This window comes from Silurus aristotelis (genome assembly GCF_946808225.1).
Source record: "Silurus aristotelis genome assembly, chromosome: 9".
Lineage (NCBI taxonomy): Eukaryota > Metazoa > Chordata > Actinopteri > Siluriformes > Siluridae > Silurus > Silurus aristotelis.
Window position 1 is genome coordinate 16,518,328 of NC_139582.1, and position 23,409 is coordinate 16,541,736.

General features: G+C 40.8%; 1 protein-coding gene across 9 annotated transcripts in view; it reads left to right on the forward strand.

Annotated features, from left to right (window-relative positions):
* Positions 1-23,409, forward strand: part of efcab11 (EF-hand calcium binding domain 11) — a 61,086-nt gene that overhangs the window by 6,399 nt on the left and 31,278 nt on the right. For 7 of the 9 annotated variants that reach the window (XM_083551127.1, XM_083551129.1, XM_083551128.1 and 4 more), the window contains one exon: positions 6,463-6,553. In XM_083551127.1, coding sequence (XP_083407253.1) covers positions 6,463-6,553 — 91 coding nt within the window. Of the gene's footprint in view, positions 1-6,462; positions 6,554-10,122; positions 12,032-23,409 lie in introns of those variants that run through there. The other 2 variants (XM_083551125.1, XM_083551126.1) reach the window with 1 other exon arrangement.

Consider the following 23,409-nt stretch of genomic DNA (forward strand, 5'->3'; position numbering starts at 1 on the left):
TTTCTTTATAGCTTAATGTTAACAAGTTGTTCTCAATTCCATCATATAAGATATAAAAAGCCTTTAAAAAGTGAGCGATCGAATTTGAACACCATCATATCTTATTACAATGCGTTCGTAACGCGCGACTTATCAGCAGAATACATTCATATATAACAGTAGTGTTTATAACACATAAAAATACCAAACTGTAGAAATACAGTGGAACCGCCATACTCGCGACCTTGACACTCGGAAAATCGGATAGTTCGCGAGAAGCTGCGAGTGACTTGAAAGTCCGTACTAATAAATTACATAATAATGTTCGAAAAACGACTTTATTATTGTATTAGTAGTAAATAATACATTTATGAGAAATCAGGAAAAAGAAGGAGAGTCAAAACCTCGCAATCTTTTGTTACTCGCGAGGGGTCATGGATTGAAACTAAGATTATTCTCCTTATTTGAAAGCATATTTAATATTAAATAAAGATAAAAAAAATTGGTAAATTGCACTAAACAAGCTGAGGCTGAGCGTTTGTCGATAATGAGACGGTCAGCTGGAGACGCTTTTTATCCGCATAAAACAAACGTCATCTCTGGAAAAACTCAACTCATTTTTTGACTTAAAATTGTGTAGCTTAATATTATCAGGTACTTTATTTGTACTGTTGCGGCTTTGGTTTTTCTCCAGAGCACTTCTGAAGTTTTTCACTTTGCAGAAAGCGAATGAAGGTTGAACCGAGAGCACCGTCTCTCTGCAGCTTCTCGCCTCCTCGAACAGGCTGTTCATCTCCTCTCTGCACTTTAACAACCGCACACCAAGCTTTACATTTTCCAAATGTGAACAGTAAAAAAAAAAAAAAGTTTTATCATCCTCTGTGCGGCTCGTACAGGTCTGTGAACGCTGTTAGCTCTTCAATGATTTGCTTTAGAGCTAAAAGGTCTGTAAAATCGCTCCTTTCTTCTAATTCAGGCTGTAACAGTTTTTGACGCACTTGTTTGAGCCCAAAATTAAGTCCTTTTCTGAAATTAATAGAGTTTCAGATTGAAAGGGTGTTGGGGGACAATGCGATGAAATAGGTTGTGCCGTCCCAGTGGATCATCCACACTCTTAGAAGAAATGTTGTAGAAACTGCAGCAGAAGTGTGTGCAGGTTGCAGGTTTTCCCCGAATTACAATGCAGATGTGTTGCGATGACCCCACTGTAACTTAAACGTATTGTAAGTTGAGATGTGGCCTTGCCTACCCAGGAGACTTAAAGAATGATCAGTATGGGATGGTGTACAGTAATGTGTTAATAATTTAACCAATCACAGTACAGTTTTCTCCCGCTTTACCACGGTTCTAATCTCGCGCCCCAGGTTTATCGCGGAATTGCATTTGGCACCAAACTAATTAGTTTGACTGATTTGTCTCGCGAAGTCCAAAACACTTACAGAGAATTGTTTTTATGGAGTTTTATGTTGAAATAATGACATTTAATCATAAAAATATAATTATTAATTATAAAATGAAGTAAAATACAGTACAGTACTGTATAAATGAAATAGCATTTTTGGGGTGGCGTCCTTTTATCGCGTTTTTTACGGCTATCGCAGGGGGTTTTGGAACCTAACCACCACGATAAACGGCGGATTACTGTACATCATTTAGCAAAACAGAGCAATTTGCACTACCATAACGTCTAAACTATACAGTATACATGTACGTGGCAGCGAGTGGAGGGCGGAGCCGGACGAAAAGAGCAGTACGAATCATAAGTATAGGTGATGAGACTAATCAGTGCGCTCCGATTCAGTGTTCGGCAACACTGATAAAAAGAAGATCGACAAGAGTTCAAACTGGGCTTTAACACATCAATAACAGTGGGGAAAAGTCACACGCTGAAAAATCGAGACAGATGAACTCTGTCGCTCGCTGGTGAGAATAAGACATCTCACAAGGCAGGAGATGCTGGCAGCTACGTTTCCCTACCACACGTTTTGTCGTATTGTAAGATCTTAAAAATTGTGATTCAGTATATATATATATATATATATATATATATATATATATATATATATATATATATATATATATATATATTTATATATATATATATATAATGTGTATACATTCCTTTGCTGTGGTGTGTGTGTGTGTGTGTGTGTGTGTGTGTGTGTATAAATAGCTAATTAAATTTTGTTCTTGCTTAAATCATACCAGAGAATCAGATGAGAGTGATTTAATCTAGAGTGAAGGAGGAGACCTTTTTAATTAACCCCAATAACCTTCATAAAGAAGTGCACAAGCGTATATATGCAGGGGGCACATCCTGTTTCATTCTTCCCTCCATCCTTTCTCCCCACACCTTTTCTCTATCGGTCTTTGCGGTTTAACTTTCAAATGTCTTGCACTTCTTATAACTTGTCCATTTCTTCCTTAAGATTAAAGTTTGGATCAGTGTTTTTCTTTTGTTACACAAGTTAATGTTCTACTCAAATTCCAGCGTCTTTCATTAAAACAATTCAGATCTTCAGGAGAACCCAGGAAACAGTATGATCTCCATCCAGCTGAACCTCTACCGCAACGACTGACTGTACCTTTAAATTGATCTAAAAGAAAAGTGTATCTCCAAATACTAAAACTTGTTTGAGGTGGATGTTGATTTGAAATGAGATTGCTAGTGAACCATCAAATTCATCTGAAGGACCAAATTACTTCGCCAGAGTTCATTCATCCTTTCTTTGAATTATTAGCGACCTGAAAATGAGCTCATTTACGAGCGGCGCTCAGGAGTCTGCATCGAAGTTTGGAAATTAGACTTTTAGCAACTTTTTTTAGTAGCTTTTTTTTTTCCAGCAAACAGCAAATCAGTATGAGCTAATTTTAGATTACGAGAATTTAGTAAACGATTCAGCTACTTTTTATAAGAATTATTATCAGCACTACTCTCAGAGCTGCTTTTGTAGAAAACTAAACAGTACAAAATGGTAAAAAACTGTAAAAAAAAAAAAAAAACAACAACAAATAATATTATAAAAAAAGAAAAAATATATATATATATTTTTTACTGTTTTTTACAGTTTAGTTTTCTACAAAAGCAGCTTTGAGAGTAGTAGCAAACCACAGTTTATGCGCTTTAAATATGAGTAAACTTGATTTGTGTCTAGTGACTCAAGTGACTTGTATAGAGGAGGGGCCACGTAAACAGATTAAGAAATATGAAATCAATGATAATTTAACATTTATGGAAGGAGTCTCCAGTGTCAGCACTTTGTTATTGTCAGTGATAAAGCTGTAAATTTCCCATTAAGGGAAAAAAGTGTTTTTCTGGGTAAAATGAAAATACTTTATGGGAAGTGATGAGAAAATAACTATATAATGCTATAATGCAAGTGAGAACTATCCTATGTAACTCTAAATAGATAAAATAATACACTATATAGACAAAAGTATTGGGACTTCTGATCTCTCCTACCATACTTTACTTGAACTTTGGAAACCCAAACCTGTTCTAGCATGAAGATCTGGTTTACATGGTTTGGAGAGGAAAATCTTGAGTGGCCTGCTATAGAGCTCTGATCTCAACCCTTTGGGATGAATGTGAACACTAACTGTACCTCAGGCTTCCTCACCTCACTACATCACTAGCTTACTTTACTAACACCCTTGTGTTCCTAGTGGAACATCTTCCCAGTAGAGTGGAGGGAAATATAAGTGCACATTGGGACTAAATGTGGAATAAGGTGCTTAAAAAGCACATACCATAATTATGACCAGGTGTCCACAAACTTTTGGCGATATAGTGTATATGCCAATCTATAATGAATCTTTTATTACTGTGGTATAAGTGAAATCCAATATTCCAGGACTTTGGGGTGGTAACAGTGCCTCACAATGTGTTTTGTTTCTCTACAGCACTATCCTGTTCGTTCCCTTTTCTAATCAGAAACTTCCGCTGCACACAAATGCGTTAAAACAAGACCATCATTAGAGCGACAGCTGCCAGAAAAGCCGTTTAGTTCAAAGTTTATATCGCCGCAACACGTCTCAATAATTTCATCAGCTCCAGGATAGATTGCCTTTGTTCCTCTGCCAACTTAGCTTAAAACCTCTGTTTGGGTTTTCCGTGCGTGAAGGATCTGACAGCATGCCAACGCCGGCGAGCCCTCCGCTGTCTTCAGCATCGCCTGCCGCAGCTGCGTGAGGTGTTTGAAGGCTTCGTCAGCGCTGTCACCCCCGTCCTTCTCTTCAATGGGAACAAATTGAGGGGAAAAGCACGCTTAAGTGTGCTGCTTCTATCCTGAGCTGATGTGGCAGCGTGCCCAGTGATGGAGTGTGCTTGGCACCGCCAGAAAACCTGTCATTTTCTCACGTAGACCCCACCTCTCCATCAAAGCAGGCCACACACCTTATTGACATCGGCTCTCTATCCTACCTGTAGTAGAACCAGCTCAGGAGCATGTGGGTTTTTATGCCAAAGCATGCCTTCTGCATATCAAACATGCCAGTCTACATTTTATACTGTGAACATTACCACTACTTTTTAGACCTTTTGCACAGAAATTGGCTTAGAAATGTCCTGTATTATTACACTACATTTAAATTCTTCATACAACATTAAAAAACCTTAACAATTAAACCCAGTGTAATATTTAATACACAGTGTATTACAGTGTAATACACATTTTAAAGTCAAATATTTACGCTTTACTCAACTACATTTAGTGAAATCACTCGTTCCTTTTTATTTACAAGGATAAAAACGTAACTGGTGAAACACGTGGCGAGTCACCAATCAGGATCGAGCGCACGCTCTGTTTTACACGTGTTCTGATCGGCGCTTGGTGCATCTACTGATCGCCAACTTACAGTTCAGCATCAGTTCAACATCAAGCAGAACATTTAGAGAGGAATAAATGATGAAGAAACTCCAGACTCGAATTCACCACAACACACGTGACCTCATTTACACGTTTTTATTGAAGGTTTTGGGCTCATGATCATTTTAATAGAAATCAATTAGTGTTTGAGTCATTAATATCATTCTATTAATAGTTCAGTGTGCTGAGAGTCACATTCGAGTCTTTACACAAAAACTGAGGTGATTAAGTAAAGAATCTTGTGATAAAAATTATCATAGAAACATTAGAGTTATAATAAACAATAGTACTTTAATACTAAAGTACATTTGAAGGCAAATATTTTTGTACTTTTACTCAAGTGAAAGTTTAATAGAAGACTTTTAGGTTTACTGGAGTCACATTTTACTGAGTGAATCTTTACTTTAACTCAACTACCTGGTTTGTGAACTTCGTCTGCTGCTGGTAAAACAATTATATGTTATATTTTATATTTTTATGCACACAGTTTGATAACTGTTTATTTTATCCATAGGAAAAATAAATAAATGTTGCCAATGAGCTTAATGGAACCACTATAGACGCACTGAACAGATATTTTTTGTTCATTTAATAATTGACATTCATATAGACATCAGGTTTTATCTAATAATGAACAGTGACAGGTACAGGGCATGGAAGCTGCTGTTAATGAGAAATAATCAACACCTTCTGATCAATAGGATTAGAAATTCAGCATCGTCATGGCATAACGTTAATTAATTATTGTTGCATGTAATGTGCAAGTAAAACAGTTAGAGTGGATATGTTTTTGTGTGTTTTTTTTTTCCCAGCACTCCAGTTTGTGGGTGTGTGCTTTTCGTCCTTCACTCAATCGATTTATGCTGCAATTTTTTGCTGATCTGGTGAAAGTGCTGTAGTACGGTCAGTCCTGGGAATTGATATGCACCGCTCTATGTTTGCTCTCATCCCTGTGATCCTCAGCTCAGAGCTGCTCCAACCCCCCCTCATCAGTTCAGCAGACACGCTAAACATATTCCACTTTCAGCCCTGACTTTGGACGACAGTGTTCTAAAGCTCCTCAGGGGAGCTATTTCCGGTGAATCAAAGCCCACGGTGGCAGAATGACGAGCTTGGAGACACCAGATCCTCAGTGCTCTCAGGAAGCAATTCCTTTGGCACTCGGAGTCGAATTCTGTCTCTTTCTATCAGCCCTCACAGGAAAAAAAAAAAACACCAACTCAACAGCGAGAGCAGGAAACGGGCAGTTCTCAACATGATTGTTTTTCAGATTCGTTTCTTCATTCCTTTTATCTAAAATGACTACAGAATTCAGTCCAAGCATAAAGACAAGGTCTTTGATGGTTAAAGAATTCGATGGTAATGAATGTGTCCTGATTAGATGGTTGCTGGTAGTCCATATTATTTGTATTTATTTTTCGTTTCCAGAACCTCAATGCACCCACAGAGAGTTATTTTAATAAACCTGCCACAGGGTTACTAGAAGTTCACTAATTATTGCACTTAATAAAATCTGTACCCTTTAAAGACAGTCCTGGGGTTTGTACTAACAACCTTTCCTAGGAAGACCCTCGGTAGATGCGATTTTGATGAACCTCGTTTTTTTTTCCTGCAGGCCGCGGATTCCTCAAGGTCGAGGACTTCAGAAGCGCGTTTGCGAGAGTGGTGCCCAGGCTGCTGGAACGCACCGTGCTGGAGGCTTTTCGGTAAGAAAATGGCCGCTTCCTTTGGGAAGGCATCATTCAGTGAGTAATGTGTTTCTTTCGGTGCTTCTTTCATCCCTCGTCTCACATGCAGACCGCTCAGTGACAGAAAGTAAACACACTTAAACACCATCCAATTTTTCACAAACCGCTGCAGAAGCTCGGTGCTCCAAGTGCTCTTGATTTAAAACAAACCTATCACAGATATACTGTATATCTATATACGATTATAACCCCAGTGTTTTAGCATCAATCTGATCTCTTCCCACTCAAAATCTTTCCTTCCCAACCACTCAAATTATCCCCTTTTTCCGAAGAGTAGAGCTTAGGGGTGTGGATCTCCCCTGCTGAGGTGACAAAATATCACAATACAAGTTTATGAGAGATGCAAGCAGGCAGCAATTCAGCATGACAGAACGTACAGTTGTTTCCATGTAATACAATGTGTTTTGGAAATAACTGAGAAAGTAAATAAATAAAAAGCCATAATTTACAGAAGCATGAGCTAAAGGATCCAGAGGATGAACATTATAGGGACTGACTCTCACACTCTTTTTTGTAGTATGGATGCCACATTCTTTTGACTGAAACGTGCACACAGTACAGACAATGCCATAAGAGTAAAAGTCGACAGCCGGATGTCACGCATTTTACCGATATCGATAGCTTGGTTTGATCGTACTCGCTGATAACCGATTAATCAACCAATTTAAAATGGATACTGGATTAAAGACACTATGTAAAAAAGTACTGAACTTTATTTAAAAATAAATAAACTGTACTGAATCATGAATATGTAGATTAATAAATCTAATTATATATCATAACTAAATAATAAATATAATATAGCATTCTTTGTGCAGCACAAAGTGTCGCGCGTCAAAACAAACAGCTCGTGGTGTCAGTGATATGCCTCTAGAGGCCGCTCTCGTAATGACAGCGGACTTTCTCATTCACTCCAGCAACGGACGCAACCTGGAAAAACTATTGGTATGAATTTTAGCTCCAGCAATCAGTCGACCTCTACTTAGGAGTTTGCATTTTATTTTTCCTGGCACTTTAAAAGACATGGGTCATACCTGTGTTGGAGGAAAACCCTGGAGAAAAAAGAGGGACACAGTGCCAATGAAATATTATTGTTACAGTTGCAGTGTAATAAGTAAAAGATTTGGTGTAATACATAGCCGTCATTTCATTAATATATTAATAGCATCGTACGTGGTATTGGATTTAGGAATGGTTGAATCCGCTCAGCCACAATTTTCCAACTCGGCTCCAACACGGCACGTAAATATTGAAGCATGCGCACCAATTGGAAACCCTGAATCTTTACACCCCTAGGGGAACCTCCTGCTGCGCGCACGCCGTGCGTTCACGCCCATTCCCAACATTTATCACCAAGCCGAGATCCATTACCAAATCCCGGCCAATACGAGCCTCTCTGTGTTTTATCGCAGTGTGTGTTCTGTGGTGGTTTGGGCTGTCAGGAGGTTTGGGCTGTCTGCATGGATCTGCAGTTTTTCTCACACATTATTACCACCTCTTTGCTGTTTTGGAGGGAGAACACGAGCGCTGGCTGGAGCGCCGAAAGGGCGTGCTGTCTTTTCCCTCTGCGTGAGGAGAAGCCCTGGAAATTCTCGGAGGTGTGATGTGGGCAGGGGACAGCGCGTGTTGGAGGGTGTGTGTTTGCATGTGTGTGTGTGTGTGTGTGTGTGTGTGTGTGTGTGTGTGTGTGTGTGTGTGTGTGTGAGGAGATTTAGTGCCGTGGTAGCTGTGACTCATCCACTGCAGTTAGGATACGGTGGTGCAGTCACTGCTGAGAGCACCATGCTGTCTTCAGAGCCCAGTTACTAAGCAAATGTCTTTCTCTTCTCGAAAACAGTGGGTGTTTATCAGGGGCTATACACACACACACACACACACACACACACACACACACACACACACACACACACACACACACACACACACAGCATTTGCTGAGGTCAGACAAAAATGATAAAGATACAGCAGTGTTTTTTTTTTTGTCGTTGTTATCATGTTCATAACTCCAGAATTACAGCGATCGCAGCGGCCGTGACCCCTCGCCTCACCGCGGGTCCGGCGAATATGCCCATAAATTATCATCCTGTCCAGCGAACACGCCGTCAAACAGAACGGCTGGAGGTCACACGACAAGCAAAATGAAGATGAAGAGCTGGGCGATGGTTCTGAGTGATTTATATGGACCTTTTAATAGCTTATTAAGAACATTAATTATCGTCGCACTGCTATTTTTTTTTTCCGCTAAGCGCATTCGCTGCAGTTTACGTGAAAATAAAAATCACGTAAGCTTTATCATTCATCACCTTTGCTCGTTCAAGTCAGAACCCATGTCTCTGGAGCACAGAGGGTTAAGGGCCTTGCTCAAGGGCCCCAATAGTGGCAGCTTGGCGGTACTGAGGCTTGAACACCCACAACGTTCATATTTAATAACCTAGTATGTATTTTGATCGATTAGTATAAATAAATACCTACATCTCCTACATCTCCTTTTTCCTACATGGAAAATTTTTTGCACTCTGCACCAGGAATCTTCCTTCCTATGTTTCTTATACCCCCTATATACAATCTTATTTTGTCTATTTATTAGAGGAATAGAACTTTTTACTCTTTTTTCTTTCTGACAGAACACCTGAGGCTTGAGGTGTCATTATTTTTAATAGACCAACCTGTTTTTGAGTTGATACCCATGTGAACAAGGCTAATTATTACAGAGACCAGACTTTATAAAGTCTCCTTCCAGCATTGTTACTAAGATGAGATGTTCCTTGTTTTTCTTTTCTTCATTAGGCTCCTCCGTAATCACGAATGATCATGATATAATCTACATTGTGATTATAAATGTACGGTTATATTGTGAATCTCTTCCGTTACTGTGTCTATGAAATAAAAGATCTGTTTTACACTCATCCAGGATCGCCTCAGGAGCAGAGTCGGTAAGTTGCAGTTAGTAATCTAAAACCTGAGTCCCGTGTGTGTGTGTGTGTGTGTGTGTGTGTGTGTGTGTGTGTGTGTGTGTGTGTGTGTGAGTGTGAGTGTGTGGATGTGGATTCCCAGCCAGCAGCAAAAGAAGTACACTCAAAGTCATAACCTTCACGCCACTGTGCCATCTTGTTTTGCTGCCTGCATCACATCACCCTCCTCTTTTTCCTCCTCTTCCTCCTCCTCCTCCTCCTCCTCCACATCACCGCCACTCCTTAAACCCGACGTCCAGGCGAGACGAAGAGTTGAAATTCAGCAGAAAAAGAGAAGGAGGAAAGAAGGGTGAGATACGAGGCCCAGATCGAGCACCGCGTTTCAGAGTTTATCTGCGAGCCCAGAGATGTTTAGGACCGATTATCACAGGAAAAGTGATAAATGGGAACCCTACGTATATATGTGTGTGTGTGTGTGTGTGTGTGTGTGTGTGTGTGTGTGTGTGTGGTGTTTATGTGTCCCTCGTATTCCTGGTTTCAAGCTTGCACATTTGTAGTGTGAAAGAAAAAAAAAGAGCAACACCCTTGTCCTGTCCTTTTTTATCATAATTATAGCAGAAGAATGGAGCGACCCTGCAGGCTTCACACCATTAGCAGAGAGGCGGGTGCCTCTTTATGCGCAGCAGATTTATGGGCGCGCGCCTGGCGCTCCCGACCGACGTTGACGCCGTCATCGCTTTCTCCTCCGCCCGCCTGTTGCCATGGCGACGGCGTACTCGGAGCCGGGGCCCCAACGCACCTTAAGCAGCGCCTGCAGTTTTTCTTTTTTTTTTTTTCTTTTTTTTGCCTTTTTTTTTTCTCCCTTCTTTTTTCTTCTCCCCCCCCTTCCTCTGCGTCTTCTCCTCTCTTTTGTTGTCTGTGTTTCCAGAGCAACTATCTGTCATCTCCTTTCCATAAATACTTGCTGCACACATTCTTGAGAGAACGGCAAGCTCAGCTTTCACATTGTCTGCTTTGAACGCTCACAGCTGTAATCAAACCTTACAGATAGATGTCAAGTGTTGCTCTAGGAAGGCTCTTAAATGTATATAAAAAAACAAAGCTTTGTGCAATGCATTTTTTTATTTTACACATTTTTCATTCGAGTACATTATCGATGGAATGAAGCATGAACCTGGTGAGCATTTAAGTCCATTTTTTGGTTCGATGTCCTTTTTCAGCATACCGAACACATTCAGACCGTCGCGTTTCCTGTGTCACTGAATCATGAGTAAACCATCTGAAAGCCGTCGGTCTTATCAGAGAATATAATGAAGTAATTATATACGTCTCTGAACGTTTCGGTGCTCGAGTTTACCCAAAGACTCGGTTTCCTCTGCCTTCCGAGTCTCTTTAATCAGCTGAAAGGAGGCCTGATGAATATGAGGATTCATTAGCAATCTTAAATTAAACTTCTGTAACTCTCCTATGAACCACTGTTGGATTTTTTTTTCATCTTTCCAGAATAGTGCTGAGCCTAAAGCTATGTTTGTCTTGTAACAGGGAATTGACCACCGGGAGTAAAGATATTCCAAATTTTCCAGACGCACCCAGACCTGGAGTAGGGTCACAATCCTGCTCAAGCAGTATTTTTTTTTTTTTATCATTTTTTATTTATTTATTTATTTATTTATTTATTTTACAAAAGAACTAGTGACGGGAAGAGACTCCTACAGATCAGCTGTATAATTAGCCTCACTTGCTCCCAGCGTGAGTGCGTTTACTGCATATTGAGAGTTTGCCCTTTTCTTTTGCCACCATATCAAGGTAATTACATTTCCTTTTGTAGCCCCGTGAAAGGAGGCATCACTGGCCCTGCAGTTTTACTGCCTGCCCATTGAAGCTTGGAGTACATAAATCCCTTAAAGTAGCTCTTTTTCTCCCTCCTCCTGCCCACACGGTGAGCTTAATGAAAGCACAATGAGGCAGCTTGAGTGCAAAGTAAACAGCTAATGGTTGAGGGAAACGTGGCTTTTGGGAGCCGTGTGTCCGCTGACAGAGCGCCATCATTCTCACCAGAGCCGTGCGATTCTGATTGGTTAGAGGATGTCTTATTAACATGCTGTTAATGAAATTTATTACTGTTCACCGTTATAGTAACAACGTACCTACACCGGATGTGCTGCACAAACGGATCAAAAACCTCCACAACCCTGTTGTTTATTTAACGTTTTTGGAAGAGCCCCCAGTGTCAGAGTTTTCCCAGCGTTCTTCCAGAACGTGTCATCTTCAGAAAGTGGGAATATGTAATTTGTATGCCTGGTTTTGCATCCGCTTCTGCTACCGTTCATTCAGTGCATTACGCTACAATTCAACCTATATATTAAATCAAACATTACTCTTATTTAGTTCTTATTGCTCACTTTTTCCAGCCATTTTTGAGTTTTTGAGTTTTTACGTGGTCGGAGAGCAAATAAAGTTCGTCCTTTGTTTGAACTTAGTTTTTGTCATTTCTTTAGCGAGATCAAGGGGAAAAAAGGAAAAATGCAAAACTGACCGGAGATTTCCTCGGCCTGCTTTGGTGTTTAATTTTACCCAAACACGATTCTGTTTTGTGTTAAGCTCGCTGTCAGGTTCTGCACTCCTCCGCCGGCTTGTTTTTGATTCAGCGGGAGAGAGCTGGGCGGGGGCAGGCTGGGCTAGCAGAGGGTAATGCAGTAATCACGTTGGCTCCCCCTGGAGTGGGCGAAAGGGTTAGCAGAGTGCTGCCCTCTGCCTGTGGCGACTCCCCCAGCTGCTGCACTCCAGAAAGCCTGGCTGTTTCACACACACACACACACACACACACACACACACACACACACACACACACACACACACACACACACTCTCTCTCTCTCTCTCTCTCTCTCTCTCTCTCTCTCTCTCTCATCATGGTTGTCGCTGTTTGTATTTCAGATTTTTTCACTTTTTTTGAGATGTTTACTGACAAAATCACAAGTCAATGGTTTTATTATTTTTTGGATGTTTTGAACAATAAGTTTAAGATTAGTTCATTCTCATTAGGGCACACAATAGTAGTATAGAAGCTGTGTAAGGGATCAACCACGGTGTCATGCTGATAGAGTGCTGTGATGATGCGAAGTAACTGTGACCACCACAATCATCTGGAGGAGGCGTTAGAGGAGACCTGGTGGAGGAGATGGCAGGGTAGATGGTGAAGATGTTAATGGAGAGGGTAGAGGAGACCGTGTAGGAGATATGCTGGCGGAGACATGTTATAGCAGAGGTTAAAGTAAAGGGTGGAGGAGACATGGAGGTAATGGTAATGGTTAAGGAGTTGGGTGGAGGAGATGTTTTTTTGTAGGGTGGATGGTTGAGAAAAAGGAGTTCCAAAAATTACCATGACAGCTATAACATAAGCATATTTTGGAATTTTTCCTTCCACTGTGTCCGTCCCCACTGCAAAACACATGCGATTCAACAGTGTACAAACATGTTTACTGCATTTCAGACAAATACGTGAGGTTTATTTGAAGAAGTCAACTGTTCCTTTTCCATCCACTGAAACACAATTGTGTCTTTCTTCTCGATTTGGATTTGTTGTTTTGTTTGAGCGTTGTTTTTTGTTGTTTTGTTTTTTTCCTTCTCTCAAACCTGCCACAGTTCGTGCTCTCGGGTTACAAGTTCCCCTCGTAACCTTAAAAGTTTCAAGAGCGATGCAGTACAGCTGTCAACAATCCATTTCAAAGACAAGCTCCAGTGTGTGTGTGTGTGTGTGTGTGTGTGTGTGTGTGTGTGTGTGTGTGTGCGCACACGTCTTAAAGAGAAAGCCCTGAGGTGTGAGACTGCTCTGTCTCCAGATAGCTGTGAGCCTCGTAAGCCGCTGCTTATCGATGATTATTCGTCTCCCGGTGCTACATCAAGATGTTTACTTGGGCCAAAGCCACGAGATGAGCAAACTCTCTCCAGGGCAAGAGAGAAGCAAATAATACAGGATGTGTTCCAGCCTCAGCTTCAAGCCAGACTAAGCAAAGGGAGCTAAATAAATCCAGTTCTAGCTGGTCATATGTGTGTGTGTGTGTGTGTTTGTTTTCCTGTGTGTAAAAGTGTATATATTGTACAGTTGATGTAGACACACAGCGTATTGTTCTGTATCTCTCTGTAGAGCAGATTTCAATATACAGAAATTCACCAGTTATTTTCAGTGTGATGTTGAGCGCAATAACATGCATTACAGCATTACAGGACTTTATAGTACAAAGTTATAATAAGTAACAAGTTATTCGCACTGAAGCAGCCACATTTCACTGATATATATATATATATATATATATATATATATATATATATATATATATATATATATATATATATATATACTGTATATATACTGTATATACACATCATTTGTGTATAGTACAAAATGACAAATGCTTTCGTTACTGTGATTGAGTAGGTTTTCCTCAGCAATTGTACTTTAAAAATATTTTTTAAAACGTGGTTTTTTTTTACTTTTTCTCAAGTAAATATTTACTGCTGTATTGGTACTTTTACTTCACCTGTTTCCTGGGGGCGCTGCTGTAAAAACTGTTATGTGTATCATTGTTGTTATAAATGTTACCTGATTGTTTGTTGCTTTTTTAAACATTACATGCCAGAGAATGACACTGATGCATATTAGATTTAATGTACATTACTTTTCTTATCTACTCGCTGCTCTTGAGTACTTTTACAAGGACTTTTTACTCGTACTTTGAGTAATACTTAGAACAGGTACTTTTACTCTATTTACACTACATTGGAAAATAATAGTACTTTTATTTGAGTATGTTCATAGTTATCAGTAATCAGGAACTCAAATAGTGTGGGTTCATCCCCTTCCTGGTCTTTTTACTCAATCATGATTACTATGAAGAGATTGAACTCGAAACATTAGCTTTACACGAGTCACTACGACTTCTGCTATGTTTTTTTTTATTTATTTATTCACTATCAGTAAGCGTTTTTTTTTTACCTGGTCAGGGTCATGGTAGACCTTGAATCTATCCTTTTTTGGAAAATTCTCTGAGTTTTCGATTTGTGGTTGTTCTCTTGTCTGCTTTCAGGCTTTGACATAGTTTTATTCACCCGTGATGTTTGGGAATAGTTGTCGATTTTGACAGGGAATAATCCGAGTTAGATGAGCCTGTCAGTAGTTTTGGAGGTGTGCGGGTTTTTTTTTTGTGTGTGTACGTGAGTGGGAAAAGAAGAGCAGAGGCAGATACAGAAGCTGTGGCAGGAACAACGCCCTGTCTGTCAGTGTCACTTTGGAAGTGCTTTATATAACACGCGTCCCAAGCGCAAGTCCTCGCAGCCTTCCTTAACCAGAATGAGACGATTTCCGACAGAAGTGTGAAGAGCTGCCAGGGTTGCAAACGTGCTGCTCTGCCTCCACGAGCTGACTTGAACAATTCTGGCTGTTACCTCCAAGGTAATTAAAGTGATAATAAATGACCTGCCATTCTTTACCGCACTCAGAGTAAAGGGCAGAGGGTCGGAAAACTTGCCGCCTTACATCAAACGTTTATTTTTTTCTCACGTACATAATAAAATCAAAGCTTTATTTCTACTGTATCTTCAGCTATGAACCAAACAGATGTTGGAATAAGTGCACAATTATGCCTCGCTTCGCTCCATCTCATCCTTCTGTCCCGTCATGCCCCTATTAACTGCGAAAGCATGCCTCAACCTCTGCAGGCCGCTTCTGTATCATTATTCGGCTGTGTCCCAAACAAAAGTATGATTATGGTACTTCTGTTTGACACAGTCTATTATTTCTATTTGAATGAGTAGTCCTTGTGAGGCTATGATGGATGGCAGTGGAGAGGAGATAAGAGCTGTCTGAACCACTTAAAATCACAGTCTACAAGGAGGCTCAGGGAACTGAAGCTCTAACCCCTGCCATTCATTAGAGGAAAATAAGCAGTGTACAGTTCCGTTAAAGTCTCGACCGTCCATCGCTTCATACAAATAAACAAGGCAACGTCAGGATGAATTTGTTGTTTGTAATTAAGTCTAAGGGTTTGATTATTTGGAAATTCGCATCAATGTCATTTCATAAGCTTGCAGTTGAGATGAGTTTGGATTGGAGCCTTCTGGACATCACAACACCACTGCCTGCTCTCACTAATGCTGAATTATTATTAATGCTAAACTACACATTAATACTCTAAAATCTAGAAGGAACCTTCCCAGAAGAGTGGCATTTATTATAAAAGGGAGAACAAATCTTAAATGGGATGTTCCAAAAAGCATTTATATGGTCTGGTGTCTACTTCCTTGGGTTTCCTCCGTGTTCTCTGGTTTCCTCCAATTTTAAAAATATGCTGTTTAATTCACTAAATTGTGTGAGTTCTTTCTTCGTGCCTGGTGTTACATCGGTGTGCTCTTACTTGCATTAACTGCTTATAACACTTCATACCTAGAGACAGCCCGGTCCTCTGTGTATGGTTCATGGATTTTTTTGACACTGCTTGATTAGAATTGCATTAAGATGAAAACCAATATGGTGCCAATTGAGAAGAAGAGCAGGCCTGCGTCCTTACTTGGTTTAAAAACTCTTCAGTATTTGCTGTTTTGAGAACTGAATCCTCATTGCCCCTCCAAAACATAATCCGCGGCGCACTCCATTTAGCTAACCTTTGCTTAATAATGCATAATTACTATAGCGACCAATTATAAAACCAATTGAAGCAAATGAGACTGAATTAAAATTGGATTTTGTTGTTTATTATTCGCAGTGTGGATGCTAAAACTCCACACATTTAAGAATCAAATTTGTTCAAGCAGATTTTCGTTAAAAACATCTATTTTTCCAAGGATACAGCAGCACCACTGAGGACAGAAGGCCATCTTCCACCTCCGTTCCTTCCGCAGTTCCTCATTTCTGCTTCGAGCTGTGGCAGGACTCTCAATTCCAGGCTCCATATGGATGGTTAGGGAAACTTTGATCTCCACATGCCGTATGCTGATTTCGTAATTCTGCCAGTAGATTGTGGACTCAGAGCTCAGTGACCAGTGCTCCCTGAAGGTCACCATGAAATACTGAATGTTCTCCAGAGAAGACACAGTGGAGCACGTAGTTTAAAGGTTCTGTCTCTTTTCTCTTCCTCTGCTGAATGACAGGGCTGAGGTTTGTTTCTGGAAGAGATGCTTTGTTGTTGTTTTTTCCAGCGTTTGGATTGTGAGTAAGAAAAGCAGATAGTTCCTGTACAAGTGCCCACGCTCTGAGCTGCAGGATCCTCTCTCGTGATTGGCTGTTGGCGAGTGGAGACTCTGGGGAACTGCAGGAAGGGCTCCCTCTCTCTCATCAGCGTTTCCGCTTTTACCTTTTTATTATTAAACATCCTCCACACGGAAGGTCTGCTTCAAAGCCACTGGCCATTAACTTTTCTGCTCTTGGGATTTAAAGCTAAGTGTCTGACACAGATTCTTTAGGTTTGTCTGGTTTTCCGCTCGACGCTTAACGAAGGAGTGGGAAAAAGAAAACGGGCCTGGTGCATGTTTAAAGGTTTTTACCACTTAACATGACTTATGGACTTTTGAAGTCGAAATAATTGTTCAACATCCATGTAAAACTTTTTGCCTGCATTTTGTAGTAGCCTGGTGTTTTACTTTTTAAATAAAAGTGTCCACTGGTCATCTAGAGCAGAAAAACACACTCACAACCATCATGCTGAGCCTCAGTACACACATTTTTTAACAATCATAACATTCTTCCCAGGTTTAAACTATAAATACCTAAACTAAATGAAATAGGGTTTTATATATAGTCACTTATAGTTCTAAAAACAAGCGACCCTATAGGCTACACATTGCATATTTTATCTATTTGTAATCACATTTACTGTGGTGGAGTGTAAAGTTCATTCCTGTTTCCACAGCTCACAGTTTTGTTAATAAGAAACAGAGAAGCGTAAATTAAACTGGTACGAGAAACGATATCATATGAGGTGTTTTAAAAAAGAAGTGACTTTGGAGATTCTCGTTTACTTCTTCGAAAGTATTTTATTTATCTACTTTTCCACACCTTTAAAATAGTCCCATTGCACAGCAATACAGCGCCTCTCAGTGTTCTTCTGGAAAGAGTCCTGGAAGTCTTCTTTTTGAAGCGTGTCAAGCACCTTCTGCGATTTGCACTGAATCTCCGCATTGGTGTCAAAATGCCAATCTTCGAGCCGGGTCTGCATCTTCAGAAAGAAAGCAAGTCCACAGGAGACAAATCTGGCGAGTAGGGTGGGTGAGGAGAAGAGATCATGTTGTTTCTGGCCAAAACATTGTCAATGTGGAGCACCCTGTCCATGAAGACGTGGTAACACACCTGGTCAGAATGGCACCGGTTGCACAGCTCCTGATGTACACACGAAGATGCCTTTTGGCACACTGAATTATGAAGTCCGGTGCTCCCTGTGACTGTGCGTGCAGCCTTGTGCTGCCATCTGTTGGTGTGTTGCAAAACTAAACTCAAAGATTTTTGATTCCACCGCTTTATTTTCTTCAGATACATCCTCATGCGTGGACAGAGGTGTCGTAGATCATGCTGCTGTCACATCTGGTCTGATCTACAAAGCTCTTCTATCAATATGAGATCGAAAATGTCGAAAGAAAAAGGGACTGCACTTCTTTATTCAAAACGCAAAAAGCTGACCGTCACAGTCCTTATTGAATTATTTCTGGTGAAGCCCTGTTCTAATTCTGGCTCTCGTATCTAGTCCTCAACATTCCATTTGAGAATAGCAGACTGACTTTTAGATGAGGTACATAAGTACAAGACAGATTCCACACATGCTCGCTCTTCCTGCAGACTGCATTGGGGAGTTGTTATAAGAAAAATGACTTTGACCGGATTACATTTCTTTGGCTGTACACGAGTACGGGCAGCTTTACACATATGAATTAAACATCAGCTGAGGAAAGGAAAAGTTTTCCTTGAACATGGCGGCGTATTTTTCTTTTTTTGCTTGCAGTGAGAAGCTGGAAATCGAGTGGTGCAACAGCCATCTTTAAAGCTCACAGTCAGAATTAGATTATTCTCGGCTTTCTGAGCTGTCAAACAGACGTCCTTCCTCTCTCTTTCTCTCTCTCTCTCTCTCTCTCTCTCTCTCTCTCTCTCTCTCTCTCTCTCTCTCTCTCTCTCTCCCTCCCTTCTTCAGTCTCTCTTTTTCTCTGTCTGCAAACAGAGTGAGAAAAGAAAGAGATGGAAATAGTACTAAAGTGTCATTCCTCAGAATGTTCAAAAAAAGGATAAGCGAAAGGATCATCATATAAATAAAGCTATCAGACACACGCAGGTGTAATTATCGTGTCCAGGCAGGAAAGAGGGAGACAGGAGTCCTCAAAATTTCGCACCAATTATCAGCAGACTGATTAAAGGATCACGCTTAGCGTTCGTTCTCAGAACGGTTTATAAGGACAAATGTGCGAGTGTGTAATATCTTTGTTCGCCGCCAACGGCAAACAAACAGCCGCCTGTCCGCCGCCTCCACGTGCCGCTGCTCCCGCAAGGTGATCCGGACTCTTCTGTAGTCCCCTTCAAAGGAAGTGCAACGGAAAATTGTTTGCAGCGGGCTCTCCCGCACACGCTCAGCGGTCGTCCTCAGCCGTTGTCTTGGAAACAGAACTTCAGCCATTTGTAGATATGACATTCTATCAATCTTCTCATTTGGGGAAAGATTGCACGTAGCACATCGAGAGAGAGAGAGCAAGAACTGGCGAGGGAAGGAACTCCAGCCTTAGGCACCTTTATGCGTGCACTTCACTCGAGGGGTCGTCACACAACAAGCCCCATCTCATGCCAATTAAAAGGTGCACCAAGCCGGTTAGAGCGCGCCCGCCTCTGCCTCGTGGAGTCGAGGAAATAAACATGTTAAATGGTGTGATTAATCCATCTCACAGAGCCATGGAAACAGTAAGCTGCTGGGCTGTGATAATGAAGACATGGATTTCTTTGGAAGGTGTGTGTGTGTGTGTGTGTGTGTGTGTGTGTGTGTGTGTGTGTGTGTGTGTGTGTGTGTGTGTGTGTGTGTGTGTGTGTGTGTGTGTGTGTGTGGTGGTCCTGGTGTGTTAACTACACTGGAAGGGCATTCAAGGTTCTGGGTCACATGCACACATGTTTTACTATAACACCTTTCTATAATACAGCATTTCTAACATTCAGAACATTCTACAGCACTTTTACAGCACTTCCTGTTCTTTCCACCGGAAAAATCACTAGATTGTGCTTTATTTGTGCCGAATAAAAAAAGAACAACTCAAACTATTCATACTGCAACCATAGCGACATGCTTACTAGTCCTGCCGAGTGCCAGATAACCATCTTGAGCTCTCAGTTAGATTTTCAGTAATGTGTATGAATTAAAGTTTTGTGTAACTTCCGTAACCAGGATGTTCGTTTTTCTTTGCTTTAGCTTGCAAACTGCTTGTGATTTGACCGTATGCAGCTGCCATTAAAGAGGAACATCACATTACATACCAGAAGATACACACTGTTATTTTTAAGTCGCAGCAGCATTGGGATATCAGCACTGGGATTTGCTTTGTCCCAAATCTTCTCATATTCAACTCATATTCTTTTTCTTCTCTATGTTTGTTTTTCCTTGCAGTCTTTGACTGGATTGATTAAGAGGTAAAAAAGGGTCTGGATGTTAATTTATGGTACTAATGACTAGAAAGAAACCATCAGGAGCTTTTTTGCCCACCTTGTAGCTACTTTCTGTGTGTACAAGTTTTATTCAACCCAGAATACTCGATGTTGATTGGTTGGAGGAGTTGCATTCGAAGTGTTTACTGTGCGTTCGGTCAGTTTAATCCCATAGTAAGCTCTGGTTCCGTCTCAGCGTGATACAGCTATTGTACACATTTCCTAATAAACTTTGTAGTGAAATAAAAAATATATAAATTTTCTTCCCAAGCATGTTAGAAACACAAACAGCGATATTAAACCCATTCGGCTACCAGGCTGAACCCTGTGACCTGATTCCTTCGCTCCTCGTTGTTATGGTAACAATGGATTGGCTTGGTTCATCTATTATAGAGATACGTATATCGTAGAGACGTTCCAAAGACCTTTCTAACTATTGAACAACTCTATTCTTCATAAGTGAATTTTATTACCTTCTCATACACAAACTCAGAGATGTACAGTCTGCTTTGGCACCAGATCCGTTCCAGCTCTTCTTTTTATTTTTCTGAACCGCACTGACATTTTTTTTTCTTTCCAAAAACGTTTCCCTTCATGTATCCATATTTCATCACGTCTGCCAGATCAAAATTGAGGGCTTGTGCACCAGACCCTCCGCAGGTCCCTCCCAAGCCTCTGTATCAAAAACCAGTCAGGTTCAGTAAGAAGATCTGAGGCAGATTATACACGGAGAGCGCCATGAGCAAGGGCACGGGTTATCACTGAGCAGAGACAGGCTCGTTTTCCATTTCTGTGGAGACGGAAAGACCAGCACTCCACTTAAAGGGGAGGGAGATGGTTTGGGGTGGTGAGAGAGAGAGAGAGAGAGCGAGAGTAGCACTTGTAAGCCACATATTTCCTGCTGGGAAATGGTAAACAACAACAACAACAACAAAAAACCCAGGAGTTTGTTTCACTTCAATCAGCACTGCTCCAGTTCAGGTAAAGTAGAAACAAACATCTCTCATGTTTATCTGCTGTTGACATTTCAGCTGCCTGCCTCCTTGGAGAGAGCAGGAGACGTAAAAGCATCACTCTTCTCCTTTTTCTACTGTAATTTAACTGCAGGACTGACACTCTCTCTCTCTCTCTCTCGCTCTCTCTCTCTCTGTCTCTGTCTCTGAGCTGAGTCGAACTTTCTTTTCCTCAGACTCGTCTTTGAACGTAACTCAGGAGTTCCTCTCTGTGGTAGACCCAGACTGTGTGTTAAAAGCGCCGCTCTGACTGACAGACTGATGGAGCTGTCTGAGAGAATTAGGATTCTTTTTGCCGACTTCCTGCCCCAGACGGGGAGCCCAGGTTCTGTGATACAGATGTTTGGGGCAATTAGACTTCAATTTCAAAGAGCTTGAATCCACAGATCAGGTCATTAACCAATCTGCCCCGATAAGAAGACAGCCACATGGTTGTTCAGATCCTTCCTGGTTTCCTCCTTCTCTGTGACATTACACCGTGTCGGTCAGCTCCTGCACGTGTGTGTGTGTGTGTGTGTGTGTGTGTGTGTTTTTCATGACTCTGCTCTCCCCCATTGTGTTATTTTGCACAGGAGCAGATGGGCTCTCAGCGTAAAGTGCTCCTTTTTTTGCCCAGTCACCGGGAGCACACAGTGGCGTACGTTATAGAGGATATACTGCGCCGCTTCTGCAAATAGAGCACAATCTGTTACCGTGCCGCTTTCCGAAGAGCTTCGCAAGCGATTTGTTGCAAAAAAAAAAAAAAAAGATTTGACATTCCCGTGTGCATCTTCAAACACAATACAAACAAAAGCATTTTGTGTTTTTTTTCAAAGAAAACGTTTACTGTTGGAGCCACATACGTTAAATATTGAATTATAGGTTTATCAGTAATACACAGAGTTTAGTGCACTCAGTTCACTTTACTGCAGATGCTCAATACATCAATATCTAATAATATATATTATCAATATAATCAATAAATTAATATAAACTGTATCAATCAGGGCATCAAAAACAAACAATTTTTAAACAGATAATATTAAATAAACCCCAGTGATGTCATCTGAAGCTTTATTTCACACTAGCTGAAAGTACCCATGCTTCGCTACGGAAGGCAGAACGCTAAGCAAGATGGCAATAAGCAGTAAGCACTGAGCAGGACTGGATGATCAGAGATCATAACGTAACGTCAACAAATAACGTTCTACCCCTTTCTAGTACCGATACAGGGCAAACTACTTTAAAAATAATTTTTATCGTGCATCTAACATGTAATAAGAAACAATGTAGTAAGATTCATGAGGATCCGTACAGTTATTTCGACAATGCGTGAGAAATCGCGTTTTTCGCGAGTTAGCCGCGATCCAGGGCGAATTTTTCAAAACCCTGTCTTAGTGAGCACCTAAGACCCAAGAGGAAGAAATGTTCCAAATTTCATTGCAATCCGTTCAGTGGTTTTTGAGATTTCGTGATGAGTGAGTGAGTCAGTCAGTGGTATTTCAGCTTTATATATATATATATATATATATATATATATATATATATATATATATATATATATATATATATATATATAAATTCTGTTTAAAACTATTCACTCAATCTGTTTTATATGTTTAATTCGATCGAAATTTTAAAGTTGCATTTATATTCAATTTTGTATTTAATCTTCTGTTTTAACATATATTTTGTACATGAAAACGCCATTATGCAATATTTTTATATTTTTTTCCCAAAAAATTATTTTTAAAAATAATTGTTCTTTTGATTTTCCTTTCTCCTCTAATAATGAGCCTGATATAGGGGAATAATGCAGTTCTGGAGAAAGCAGTCCTGTGTGTGTCTGTGTGTGTGTGTGTGTGTGTGTGTGTGTGTGTGTGTGTGTGTGTGTGTGTGTGTGTGTGTGTGTGCGTGTGTGTTCTGAGAGGATTAAATGATTACCATCTCACAATGCTCCTGATCTTATAATCAAGTTCAGAATGCCACGAGCGACCTCTTAGTGAAGTGATTAGGGCTCTGCACAGATGTGCCTGCAGCCTAATGGAGCCGGTCGACTCCTGTGCTGATAGGCGGCGGCTTTCCATTGGCCGGCCGGACGTTAGCGGCAGCCGCGTTACATTCCGGCGCAGCTCCCAGCCCATCCACGAGCTCTCTCCTGGCAACAGGAGATTACGCATCTCTGTGTCTGTGCTAAAGCTCTCCACTTAAACCCTGTGTTCACTGCGACATATTTCCACTTTAATCTTT